Consider the following 13,679-nt stretch of genomic DNA (forward strand, 5'->3'; position numbering starts at 1 on the left):
AATTACGCAATCATTTATTGATCTTTTCACTTGCTCAGTCTCCACAGGGAGGTCAAAGGTCAACCACACAAGAGCCACCTTAGGTCATGCAGGAATTTGACGACCTTGTTTGTTGCTACACTGTCTCCCTACACCTGACACTAGTACTAATACTTTATGGTATTCTTACCAAATACTGTATTAACCAGCTGTGCCGTTCATGAACACATTTTATTTGTTAAAGAAGAGGTCTCATTTAAGCACTGGGGCCGACATGCACAACTGGCAAAGAGACATATTCTACAACTCGAAAAGGGGACATAAAAAAGGGAACAAAGACACAGAGCATTGCATGATTAGCTCCAGCACCTGATGACCCACTCACCAAGGAAGAAGCTTCTGTCCTGACTAATGTTGGCAAAATGATAGTAATAATGATGCATGTAGGAGTTTAATGGTGGCATACAAATACTAAACCTATTTATTTATCACATATGATAAACAGTTTATGAAAAGGTGGGTTGAGAGTTCCACTGTACATATATTAAGCCCCTCATCCAAACGTTTTTTGTAAATATCTTCTCACATCTACAGTGAACACTTTTAATTGTGTTGCTTTCAAAAACTATTCTTCAATGGCTGAATATGTTCGATTCTGCACATAACTGTCTTTGTTGATGGTTATCACGACCGAGCCAGACCCGCTGTGTTATGGTAACCCCCCCCAAAAATAAATAAACTCTAATTTGATCTCATTTGTTATGTTGATGGAAACCGTTAGGACAAATGAAAAGAAATAAACAAGACTGTGCTCTTTTAAGTCACTCAGCCGCGTGTGAAGGAAATGATCAGAGAGCACAGCACTGAATGAACTCACTTGGAGGAGGCGGTTCCGTCGGCTGACGCTAGGAGCTGTCCGCGGTGCTGAAGCCTCGGCTCTCTGCCTCGTCTCTCCATGTGCCGACTGCTCGCACAGACAGACAGGAATCCGCTTACCGAGCGTCCGCATCAGGCAAGGGACCCTCGCGTTTCGCTTGATCCTCCTCTTCACGCTGCGAATTGCAGACGAAGTGCCACGGTGAACCGCGCGGCTCAGTTTGGGTCCGTCACACGGTTGAATTTATCGCTTTTTTCCTTTGTTTTTCTTAAGCCCTGGAAGTATTCTTTCCCCAGCACAAGGACGTGTTCTGTTCCAGCGCGAAGAGAGACCTCCACTTAAAGTAGACATGTGTATGAGACAAGACTCTCAATTGAAGACCCTCTTCGCGGTTTTGGTCCTTACTGCCGCCGTGGCCGACGTGCATGGACAAGGTAGGAACTTGGGTTTTACACGCACTTTGAGGGGATTGTTCCGTGTACTTCCTTTTGTCCACGGCGAAGGTAGAACCGCGTGCTGGGCAACACCACCGGGTTCACCTCGAGCAGATCTACAAGTGTGAACGGGGTGGGCGCTTGCACAATGAACCATTTGATAGAGAATTTATAATTTCCTGTTTTAATTATTCATCATCAAGCTGGTTTAATTAATTATCTGCACACATTTTGAGCTGCAGAAATAAGTAAGAAGCAGGCAGAATTTATATATATATATGTATATATTTATAAAAATACAAAATATAATCAAGATCCAAGTATTTCCTAACAGCACATTGTAGCTCATTAGAAGTTATAGACCCTCACATTTTCCCAAAGGCTAATATTATTTAACATTCAGTTACATAACAATTTTCTGTGAGTAACCTCTTTAGACACACACACACTTAGACACACATTTGGCCACAAACTACAGTTAAAAAAGAAAATGAAAACCTATATTTTGAACCCTTTTTAATGACATGATACATTTTCCCAGTGAGATGCTGGAGTATACAGTCAGGAAGTGACTTGTTTCGGGCATCCAGTTCTGTGTGACAGACGGTGCTCGGTAATAAGACTCTAATCCTCAGGAATTGCTGAAGATTATTGACCAAGCTGTTTGACACAGTTGAGTGCCCGTTGGAATTGGCGATGCGTTCATGCACAGTAGCCTTGTCCTAATTATTTTTCTTTTGTGCCACTGCCCTCTCTTTATCATTCTACTATGCAAGCTGTTGGTCTACCTGTGCTTTATCTTGTCTGCACGGTTTTAACCATCACATATAAATAAATATATATCTCTTAGCTCTTTCTCATGCACTTCCACATGAGCCACCTTCAAGGTGGTATGTGCAGATACATTTTGGAATAACGAAAACAACTAAAATATATACATCTTTACTTATCAGGAATACAGATTAAATATATAGTACAAATATTACCTTGTCTATTCAAAGGTAATGCACATCACATCTGCAGCTCATACTACTATCTCATTACTACTGCCACATACCTTTAGCATAAGGTAAAGTGTTGAAATAAGTTTTTCTAAAATGTCTTTGTGAATAATACATCTGCCGTCTGTTTTATGTTGAAAATGAATGCGATAACTAAACAATATAATATTTATGAAAATGAATTCACGTTGCCTGGGCTGATATGTAATGACTGAAACAGCACAGACAATGTGAATTCACAAAACCTATCCAGGACCATCCAAACAACATTTTACACTGTCAACAAAACATCTGCTGATGGATATCTAGAGGAGGAGAAGTGCTGCCTCCCTTTAACAAAGAATTTTGAGAACCTTGCACAAGCAAATGGAAAATGAAGTTGTTTGGGATTCGGGTCAACATTCTCAGAAGACTTTTCATATTGTTTAAATGTTTGATGAACTACCTTGTAGTGCTTATAAGTGGAAGATGAATGCCTTTTTTAGCGTTGACAAATGCACACGTACCAAAAACACACTCGCTCTGCTCTCTGACCGATTACTCTAGGGAAGGGAAAAATGCACAGCGCACATTTTTTTAAAAGCAAAAACAATTTCTTCCCCCATTGCTTAGCCAGCAAATGTTAAAGACTTAGTGAATTCTCTAAGGCTTGCCCTCTAAACACTTGATTCTTGTAGTTTTAACTATAGAACTGTCTGAAGTTGTGAATGCGTTCACGCAGTGAGGTCTGATCGTTTGTGGCCCATCCCTGTTGTTGACAAGCTTCACTCGCTTACCGAGCAGGGAGCAAAGATAACATCCATTTCACTGTCATCGCATGAGACATTTGGCCAACTGGGACAATAGTTTCTCATCTGTAGTGTGCACTTTCAAATGTTTATCTCTAGAAAATTTTCCACAAATAAATGTAGCCTAATATCTATTATTTGGGTCATCTCAATTCTAAGCAACTGATCTAATCTAAACTAATCTGCCTCGCCTCATGAATAAAATAAAGAAGAAATATTCATTCATGAATACTAAATCTGATTTAAACAAAAAGGCAGTCATTCCATGAGAATGATCATTAAATTGTGTGAATTGAGTTATTTTTGGTGTGGAAAAACAGAGGATGTGAAATTGCAACATGTAATAGTTAAGAGATACAGGCCTTTTATTATCTTCATGCGATTCTCTGAGCGACAAAGTGACAGAACTTGTTATGGACCTTTGCTTGTACAGACAACCTGAAGGCAACAGCTTTAAGCTGTCATAAAAGGTATCCATCAAATTTTCACTCTGGTGTAGCATTTAATCAGATTATTACTATCACTTAACAGGACTGTTCAACCTAAAATAAAAATATTTAAAGAAACATGCCGTGTACCAGATACTGTGTAAAAAGATTCCTAACCACTGAATCTACATTAAGGTAAAAATCTCTCACAGTGGTTTTTACATTTATTTCCAACTCCATTTGTCTCAAAGCAGCTCAATAATAATTACATTTTGTAAAATTATTCAAATGAGTTTGTCTGATAAAATCCGGACACATAATTAATAGCTAATCATGCACCCATTCAGTGTGGAGAGTTTTTGCTGGCCCCGGTACGGCACTTAAAGTTTTCCACAGTAATGACATTCAGCTGAGCCTATTATCTTTATGCATACATATTATCTGCGCCTGTTAACAATGATCTGTGGCCATCGAGGAGTTGAAGAAAGGGATGTTTTATGTATGGTAAAGCTCATTTATATGAGTTACAATTTCCTTGTCGATGAGCACTCTCTGATGTCCCACTGAGGGTATATGTATGAGTTTTAGTTTTAATTCATCTGTCAAATGTTGTTCATCATACAAATGTACTGTTAGCTGGTTACAAAACAACACCTTTGCATCTAGTGTTCATGTAGATTTTGTCGTCTTTCAACTAAAACTCTCCTGTGATGCTGAATTGGATTTGATTTGAGGTAATTGTTGGTAGAGGCGCATATTAAAACTTCAGCATAGTTATTGAGACCGGGAACATTTCTGCTTTGGTTTGGAAAACTTTTACCGAAATGGAATCAAGTTAATTTAACGTTTAAATGAAATGTTTACTCATTTAACTCCATAGTGTTTTTCTTGCTAACATCTCAGGTTAAGACCTTCACATTCTGTTTTCCAGCCTTCGAGGTGTGGTTCATATTCACATATTAACGGTCGTGAAATGAGCCCGTATCGTGGAAATGAGACAGTAATTCTTTCGTATAGATTGCTGCTTTGAGCGATGTGCTTGAAAAATCGGAACGTCCTATAGTTCCAGGGGTGGCAACAGGAATTATTCAACACCTGTTTGTTGGATTGCCGGTGATTAACTTCATCAAGGGCTATTCAGCATCTGTGTGCTGTCATAATTAGTTTAACTTTCCCAAGGCCTGTCAATGGTAAATGAGAGTCATTATGCCAGAATGCCCCTCTTCAAGGCTTGGCGCCTGCCTGCCTCAGCCCCTCTCTGTGCCTGTCTCGGTCTCTTTCACTGCCTCCTACGTGGAGCTCACAGCTTGGCTGAATGCGACTCATTTTCCACTCTTCATGTGCAAATGCCGCTCTTTTGCTCTGTGAGAATGTTCTATGCATTCTAATTTGAGTCATTGCCTCATATATTTTCTCAAAAGTGTGGAGCTATACTTGTTGAAAGAAAGGATCTTTTTTGGATTTCATATCAGCTTTTCTTGGAATGGGTCTCCAACAGCTGGTTCTGCCCCAAAGAAAAAAAAATGCCTGGTGCCATGACAAGAAATCAGGCTGTAGTTCAACTCAATCTGCACTTCAGTATTAAAATTCAGATTCAGAGGATGGCAAATGGGTTGGTTTATTTCTTTTCCACGTATCCTTGCTGTGTGGTCAAAATGCAACGTCAGCTTTAAAAAACGAGGGCGAATGTTGTATGAATAGTGATATAACTATTTTTATCATCAGTTTCTTTGTTAGGTTCTCTTTCATCCTCCGTGTTTTATTTAACATTTTGCTTTTCATTTTATTTTCAGGGATGAGTGGTTGGCATTTGTTTGCCCCTTTGTAATTCATCATTTAACCACCCTTGTTTTGGGGGAGACTAACTAATTAACTAAATGCACTATATCAATTGTCTAATATAATTGCTTTGTTTACATATTTTATATGTATGCATGCACACAACCTGCATAAAATATATTTGTAAAATCTCTAAATGAAATGCCATCAAAACCGACAACACATTCATCATCAAAACATCTGTTCAGCTATGTGTTGGCAACTTTTCCATCAACCAATAAAGCAAGAACAGGAACACGTTTTATAGGCCGCAATGAGAAAATACAGCAAATTATTACATTTTTCGTTCTTGGGTATAAAATCGACTAATAAATTTAAGCTCTTACCTTAGGTGTATTTAAGTCTATAATAAATAAAGAATACAGTCATACTTTACAAAACAGCCCTTAATATTGTTAGTTACCAAAGCGTCTACCAAAGCAGGAACTAATTAAGACAGCAAGAATCTCCATTTTCTTTAAATAATTATGTTCACAGTGACTCATTATGTAAAAGCTCACATCTTTCAGACAATTTTTATATTTAACCAAAAATGCACGTACAGTCAAGCATTAAAAAAGAGCAATGTTTTTAGAAACAGAATGATTTTTTTTCTTTTTCTTTTTATGTAAGCAGTTCACATGGGGAAGTTTATCTAGTTATTGTGTTTAGATACTTATGTAAAACGCTTATCCAACAAACCTACGTCTTGGCTCAACACAATTATCTCCTCAGAGATTTCAAGTTAAAAAGTCTACGATTCAAATGTTACCATTTACCCTTTTCAGAGGATTCCTCAGGATCGTTTTCAGGCGCCGAGAGCTGCTTATAAAATTCCTCACCACGAGCAGAGCACCGGGTCTGGACCTCCAGCAGGCAGGGCAATTGACTCTGGGAAAACCGGAGGGTCATGCACATTCAACTGAGCTTCCCCCTTTAATGGCAAACCCCTCCCTAAATCAAGCAATGTCTACCGATTTGTCCAAGCAGTACATCGCTTGCTTACTTCCACCTACTTTGCCTTTGGCCTTACGCCTTATCGATTCCCACCAGTCGTCCACCGACAAAAGCGGTCACCGTGGATTGCCTCCCCTGGACCACGTCTTTTCCCCACAACTTTAACGCTCTGCCTGGCCTTGCACACACCTCCCTAATCAGAACTGGCGTGTTTTGCGGCTGCAGTGGGGATGGCTCTCTTCCCCTCTTCTCCACGCCACATTCCATCTAGAAGGTATTTCATCTGTGGCTATGGGAAGGCTTACGCGGGGTCTGAGAGCGATGGGTGAAAAGTAGCAGGTAATAGGCTGTGTAATGTGTTTGGGGGAGTAGTTTTAGTATTCACAGTTAGTTGTGACCTCTGGCAGGCTGAGCCACCCCCACGGTAATTTCTTCTAAAAAGATGTAATTGAATTCATCAGGATGAGTAAACATATTAAAAGTAGCAAGGAACGATAACACTGTTGTGGATAGATCAAGGAAGGGGATAGTAAGGAAGTAATTGAAAATAGTCAAAGACAAACATAGGCAAAGCAAGTCTGCAGAAAGCTAGGGGAACACATTGCATTCATAGTTGCGGCTTGGCTGCTTCTTAAACAACATCTGCCTTGATTTGAACTACTGCAAGCTGATCTTCACACCGCCCAAAAGCATTGAATTCTTTCAGTGGAAGCAGAGCTGGCTAAAACAAAAGCTAAGTATCACCCGCAAACATCCATTCCCAAGCCTCCTCCTCTGCTGACGTGCTCAGGTCACACAACACAGACAAAGAGCAGAGGGACACGATGTCGCCCTGAGCCTTGTGTTCCGGAGCGAGATGTATTGAAGTGCCGTCCCAGAGGATCCTTGTGTATAATTTAGAGGTTCTAACATCGACCGCCATCGTCAAATATCGAACATTGTCAGTCCTAGCAACTGGCGGGTGGTCGGGCAATTGTCTGTCAGTAACAAGGCGGTCCTCTGCCTCCGCTTCTCTCCCGGTGATGGAGGGCCAGCTCATTGTGGCCGTTCTCATCTGTCAGAGCAGCGAGCAGCCGAGAGAAAACCCGTCCTTAAGAATGGATTAGTTAGCAGGGAAAAGCTGGAGCTGTGTTAGACCACGGCGTTCATTGCTGACTTTTTGTGGTAAAACCTGGCCGATGCATTGGAAGCCACACATCATTTTTTATGATGCTGGTTAAAAAAAAAAAATGGTGACATGATGTTTAGCATCATTGACGGCCTGGCTGGGTGTGCTTGGAAGGATTAAGTCTGAATTATGAAAGCAAACAGAAGAAGGAAAAGAGATTCTGCCAGTAGGGATGATCCTTGCCAAAGATTTGACCTTTTATGTTCACTGTACACTGAAGTGAATAGTACTCAGGAAGAGAACACAACATTTGAGTTTTAAGATCATATGATGGAAATGTGTGGTACATTCGGGACAAATCCAAATAACAGCCAGCCAATGTAGAATGCTTCATCTTATGATAATCATTTTACTTACTAGAAGATATAATTCAATTATCATTAAGCCAATTAAACACCTGCATTTCAAACCAGCAGTTTGCTTATTTTTTATTCATTGTCCAAGGTATTGCAGCACTTTAGGCCCACATAATTAATGACAATAATAACGTACATATTGTTTTACCGTTTGATTACAATTTTGCTTGATTGTTTTGAATTATAATCAATATTATCATGTGTATTTTGGCCCCATACAGTATCTTCAATGATAATTAAATATCTTTGTCCCTGCCATAGATTATTATATGCCCTCCCTGTCTATAGGTTTCTCAGTTCCTCGGGGGTGTAATCCTTGCAGAACATTACCCAACCTTTTGGCTGATGTGATGGAATAAATTGGTTTATTTTAAGAAGATATGATCAGTAGGGGGGAAAACAAGAATCTTGCTTTTTTAGGTCATTTTTGATGTGCTCTACTGTTTTTTAGTGCTGTAATATAAAGTATTATTGCATTACATTTTTTTGTAAAAGAAAGGGAAATAAGAACCGCTTTTTCCTATGAGATTGCAGTATATCAGAAGCCAATATATAGCAGATTTATATACACATATGAATGTTTTGAACACATTCAATGTAGTGTTATAATATTTGTTTTCATACATGATTCAGTAAATTATTTAAGTATCTGTACGATCAGCCCCAGAGGGGAAAATTATTCTACAGCTTCTTGGAATCACAATTGCAGCCACAAGAAAAGTGTAAAAAGGGCTTTTGGACCAAGTTTTTTAAACAGTGCTTAAGGCAGGATATTTACTTCATATGACAGAAGCAGTACAGTAAACTTTCAAAAACAGATAAGGTAGACAAACGCTGGCAAAGAGAAACAGGAAAATCAAGGTGATCTGATAAAAAATGGGTTGTAATGAGATGCATCTGCTAGCAGCTGGTAACAAAGGCTGATGAGGAGATAAACCACAGGTGTGAGGGACAGCGGGACAAACTAACGACACCTGGTGGACTGGTGCGTCCGTCTGTCTTCTTTTCACAGAGACGTTGACAAGTCACAGTAGGAAAGCACGTGTAATAATATAATTAATGACGGCTAAATTTACATCTTTGCTGCGGCGGTTTAACGGTCCTGTGAAGGTGCATTCTGGCTGACTGTCATACTGTGAAGGTTTACAGGGACCCTTCACCAGAACAGAGCCATTCGTGTTTCATAACAACCTGAAGTCAAAATCTCTGCTATGTCTACTTTATGCAATTACGTTCTTGCAGATTTTTCATTGACAAAACTGCCTGTGTGCAATCTATGAAGCTGTAACCCAGAGACATTTAGCATGCAACTAGAGTTAAGAGCTTGCCCGGCTCTGTCAAGTAAAAAATTCACCCAATGGCAGCTCAAATTTTTCCATATAGCATATTAATGCTATTCTAAACTTACATAAAAACAGAACAATAGCATCAATCTTTTCGTGAAACTTGCTGCATTAAAAATAAGATTACTTCTCCAACTGTAAAAATGAAAATTGTTTACATGGTGGAAACCGGCTTTGGGAGAAGAGAATAATCAACTAGATCTGCTAGATTTGAAGTCGGCACACCATACTTTATGGGTCAATCTCGGGTCAGCTATTCAATATTACAACCAGAGAATATGTCAATGTGTGCTAGAATGTAAATGTAGGAATGTAGATTTCAAGGTAGCTACATTGATATTCAACCGTTTCAAAGCGTTTTCTCTCTGTCAGTATTTTTAGAACATCTAAAATTACACAACTACATTTACCTGAGAAACTCAAAGCAGTACATCAAGAACTCTGCTGCTTGTGTGCTCACAAACTCTCGCTCCATTGATCACATCACCCCTGAAACATCTCTGAATCTCCACTGGCTTCCCGTCCAATACAAAATCCTCCTTCTGACCCACAAAGCCCTCCATAATCAGGCCCCCTCCCACCTCACCGACCTGCTCCATCACCACGCTGTGACCCGTCGGCTTCGCTGCTCCGATGCTCCGATGCCAACCTCCTCTCTCTGCAGGTCAGGACCAAGCACCGCACATGGGGCGACAGAGCCTTCTCCATAGCTGCTGCCCCGGCCCCCTAGAACTCCCCTCGCCGACCACATCCGAGACTACCATGATCTGACTAATGTGTTTTAGTATGAGGCTCTAAATGATGAAGCATCTTTGAGTGCTATAAATAAAATGTGTTTTTTTTCATCATATTATTACTATACAGTTTGATAATAGAGAAGGAAATATTTTAGTAACCTATTTTATGTACATGGAATTTCAATTAGTTAACACCAAGGTAGAAACTTATCTTCCTGGGGTTTGCACCAACTCCCATTACAATGTAAAAAAGGAAAAAGAAATCTTAAGCAAGACAAGAAAAATAAAAAAAATACAACAAAGAATCTTTGGAACAACAACAACATAATCATATTAGAAGAGCCAGATCTTTTTCCTCATTTTTCCACACTGAAACATGGTTAGCATCATAAACACATCTCTGCTTGCTTTTAGTGCAGCCTGTTATGTGGGAACAAACCTCCCCAGATTTATATCAGAAAGCTACCTTGGGAAAAGCAGAGCAAATATTCTGTGAAAAGTTTTTTTTTTAACAAATTCTGTATCGAGGGCACTCTGAAGCTTCTTGAGTTCTATTCATTTCAATTTCTTTATTGTAAATCAAATGTTCTGCTACATGTTGGTTTTGTCATCAAGAAAAAATTAGAAAAACTCAATCTGCAACGTGTGAAGACGGCTGTTGAAGCAATCAATGGGTCGGACTCTCCAGTACACGCTTTCGTCTTTCAAAAACGCACTTGTTTCTCATTTTCTTTCAACGCGGAAGTCAGAGTAAGATGGAGGAGGGTGTACTTAAAATTGCCGATCTCACGTGGAGAGAAGTGGAGCATTTTCGATGCAGATCACAGCTTTCAGGCTACATCCAGTGTCTTCAAGACAAGGTTTGTGCCTCGGCTCGACTAACGTAGCATGTTACAAACTATTTGACAAGGAGGACGCGAAAGTGAGAGCAGCGTTGCGGAGAAGGGGAGAGGAACGAAAGCGGAGGAGCTGGGAATCTTCTCCTCTTCCAATATATATTAGGGAAAACATGAGATACACCACTTGGATTCAAAGCTTTTATTGAGAAATCCAGCCAGGCTCAAACTATAACCCTGAAAATGAAAATGTTAATATTGAGAGATGGTAACCAGAGAAGTGTCATGTTATTTTATGCCTGGGTGTACATAATAAGGAGGACATTCTGTAAATAGCCTGCTGATGTCAGTGACCGGTCCTGCTTGAAGGTGATGTTGATGGTGTTGTTTAGCTGAACTTATTATATGTCCCCTGTCAAAGTAGCCTCATCCGGCAAGTAAATAAATCCAGACAAGGTTCTAGCAAAGCTGGAAAAAACTCATTATAAAAGCACACCACTTGGCTCCAGAGCAATTACCTTCTGTAAATGAAGCTCAGTCTGTTCTGCGAGTCGCTCACACTGTGCAGGCGCTTTGCACATACACTGTGTCAACGAAGCAGCACGGGCCTCTGTTTGCAGCGTGCGAGGCTGTTTACCTTTGTTGCTGTGTGGATTGATGAGGTGGTTGAGGCAAAGGCGAGGGCGTGATGTGAATAGTTGGGGTATCGCTGTGGAAAGAGGCGTTTTCCCCCGCTCGCAGGCGGCTAACCGAGTTTGACAAAGCTGTTTCTGCTCAGCGGCTACTGGGACGCTCCCTGGCCCCGCTCCAGGATCTGAATGCGGATGCACATTTGAGGTAGTGATGAAAGGGGAAGGCAGAGGCAGGAGGGAGGATTCAGCTAACAACGCACTGAAAGTCGGCCCACAGTTGGTTTGGTGTTTCGGTTTCATGGAGAGAATACAGATTTAACTTCCACCCAGCTTTTTTGGAGCTTGGAGTTTGATTCATTTTGATGGCATTGTGGTCGCGACAGCCTTGGCCGGAGGCATTGTGATTTTGGGATTGTCTGTCCGTCTCTCCATTCCAAGGAACACAACTTCTCAGAGCGGGGGACATTATTTGATTTGGCACAGATGTCCACTTGAATAATGAACTGAGTAGATGTTTGTGCCCAAAAGTCCAAGGTCACTGACCTTATTTACGCCTATATACTGCAGACATAACGTCTCAGGAAGGCCATGAGCAAACGTCTTTGAATTTTCCACAAATATGTACGTGTACTAAAGGTAGACACAATTACAAATCCGTGGTGGTGTGACGTCACTGAGAATTCCAATGCTACTTTTGAAATTTTCACACAAATGTCTAATAAAATGAAATATAAATAACTTGAACAATCTTTTGCTGTGTTTTTAATCTACCTCTCAAGAGGTATAAAAAGAGGAGCACTTCACTCCTCACTGATAAAACAGTTGTTACGCTGCCAGGTTGATTCCTAATTCGTTCCTTCGGCTGCAATAGGCTCTCTGTGAATTGGTCTTCCTCTTGTTAGATTGTCGAGTAATTCCATTTTTGGTGTTGTGGAATCATCCATTTCAAATTGTATGCGGCCATCCCTATGGCTTTTATAGGAGACAAGCCACTATGCGATTTTAACACAGCTCCAACTGCCGTGCAAATTGGATTAAACGTCATGCTGTGGTTTTGGAGTAATTTTATTCTCCTGCGTTTCCTTTCGTTGTTGGTTACACGCGCTCGCTGTGTCACATTGTCTTGCCATCGTTAAGGGTACTCAGGGTCATTTTTAACTCAAACAAACTTAACTAGGGTCTTTTTCATTTTTACTAAACTCCACTGTAGATAAATGGAAGGTTTCGAGGCTGCTGGGTTTGTCACTCTATGGGATTTTCGAGCTCACATTTCATTTCACAGCGCAATCCATTCTGCCCAAACTGATTTTGAAAGCAAATATGGGGACAAGCTATAGGCAAACACATTCTAATGGTTTTGTTCTATGCATTTGCCTCTACATGCCACCGCCTGCAAACTGTGAGGCTCTACAGGGATTAGATGGTCACAGCTATGGATACTCTAAATGATTGATGTAACAAGAGTTAAAAAAACAAACAATAACCGTGGCAACTAAAATGCAATATACTGAATTCGGTTTGGACTACTGACTTTATTATATCCCACCTTTTATTGTTTCTCTTGGAGAAATGTATGAATGGAACACTTTGTATTTTGTTGCTACTCTATCACAGGTTAAATATATTGAATGATGGTGTGATAAAGAGCTGTATTTCCCTTAACTGGTCGGTCAAAGCATTTAAAGTTAAAGTTGAGTTGATGTGGCAATTGTATTGTTATAGTCCCTGAGTAAACGCAACCTGCGAAGCAACACGGCCTGTCCAATTTATTATTACTTCTTCATTATTATTTCATGTTATTTTCGTTTTCCTCTTTATTGTCTTCAAAAATTGTTAGGGCCAGAGAGTTTAAAAAAAAAAATTATTGACAAAGGCACAGCGACAGAGGAAGCTGAGAGGTGTCATGTTCACCCTTTTCATTGACTAGTGAATAGATCCTCAGAATAGAAGCTTTTTAATAGATCCTCGGGGAAGGAAAATCGTGTTGTTTCCATGGTAATATAGGTAAGAATTTGCTGCTTGCAGGGAGTAATTCAATAAAGAAACTACTTTGAATGAGGTGAACCCTCGTGGTAGGGAATCTACTGCAAAAAGAAGTCTTCAATGGTTGTTGGAATGGAGGAGCATGAGGGAGAGCAACAGAAAATAGTTACCGCACAATAAAACATGCACACACTAATAGATAGCGCCGCCATTTCGCAAATGGATCTGGAAAGGCACTTCAGTATGTTTGCTCTTTGTCTCGGGCCGTCAGAGGATTTGGTGAGCCTGAAGACAAACCGCCCCTTGATCTGAAAGCCCAGAATCATGCAGAAGATAGATCAA

General features: G+C 40.2%; 1 protein-coding gene across 1 annotated transcript in view; it reads left to right on the forward strand.

Moving 5' to 3' along the window:
- Positions 1 to 1,006: 1,006 nt before the first annotated feature.
- LOC119215364 (seizure protein 6 homolog) overlaps positions 1,007 to 13,679 on the forward strand; it is a 72,237-nt gene continuing 59,564 nt past the window's right edge. The window contains exon 1 of the mRNA XM_037467456.2: positions 1,007 to 1,290. Coding sequence (XP_037323353.2) covers positions 1,206 to 1,290 — 85 coding nt within the window. The 5' untranslated portion in view covers positions 1,007 to 1,205. The remainder of the gene's footprint in view (positions 1,291 to 13,679) is intronic.

This window comes from Pungitius pungitius, chromosome 16 (assembly GCF_949316345.1).
Source record: "Pungitius pungitius chromosome 16, fPunPun2.1, whole genome shotgun sequence".
In the NCBI taxonomy this organism is placed as follows: domain Eukaryota; kingdom Metazoa; phylum Chordata; class Actinopteri; order Perciformes; family Gasterosteidae; genus Pungitius; species Pungitius pungitius.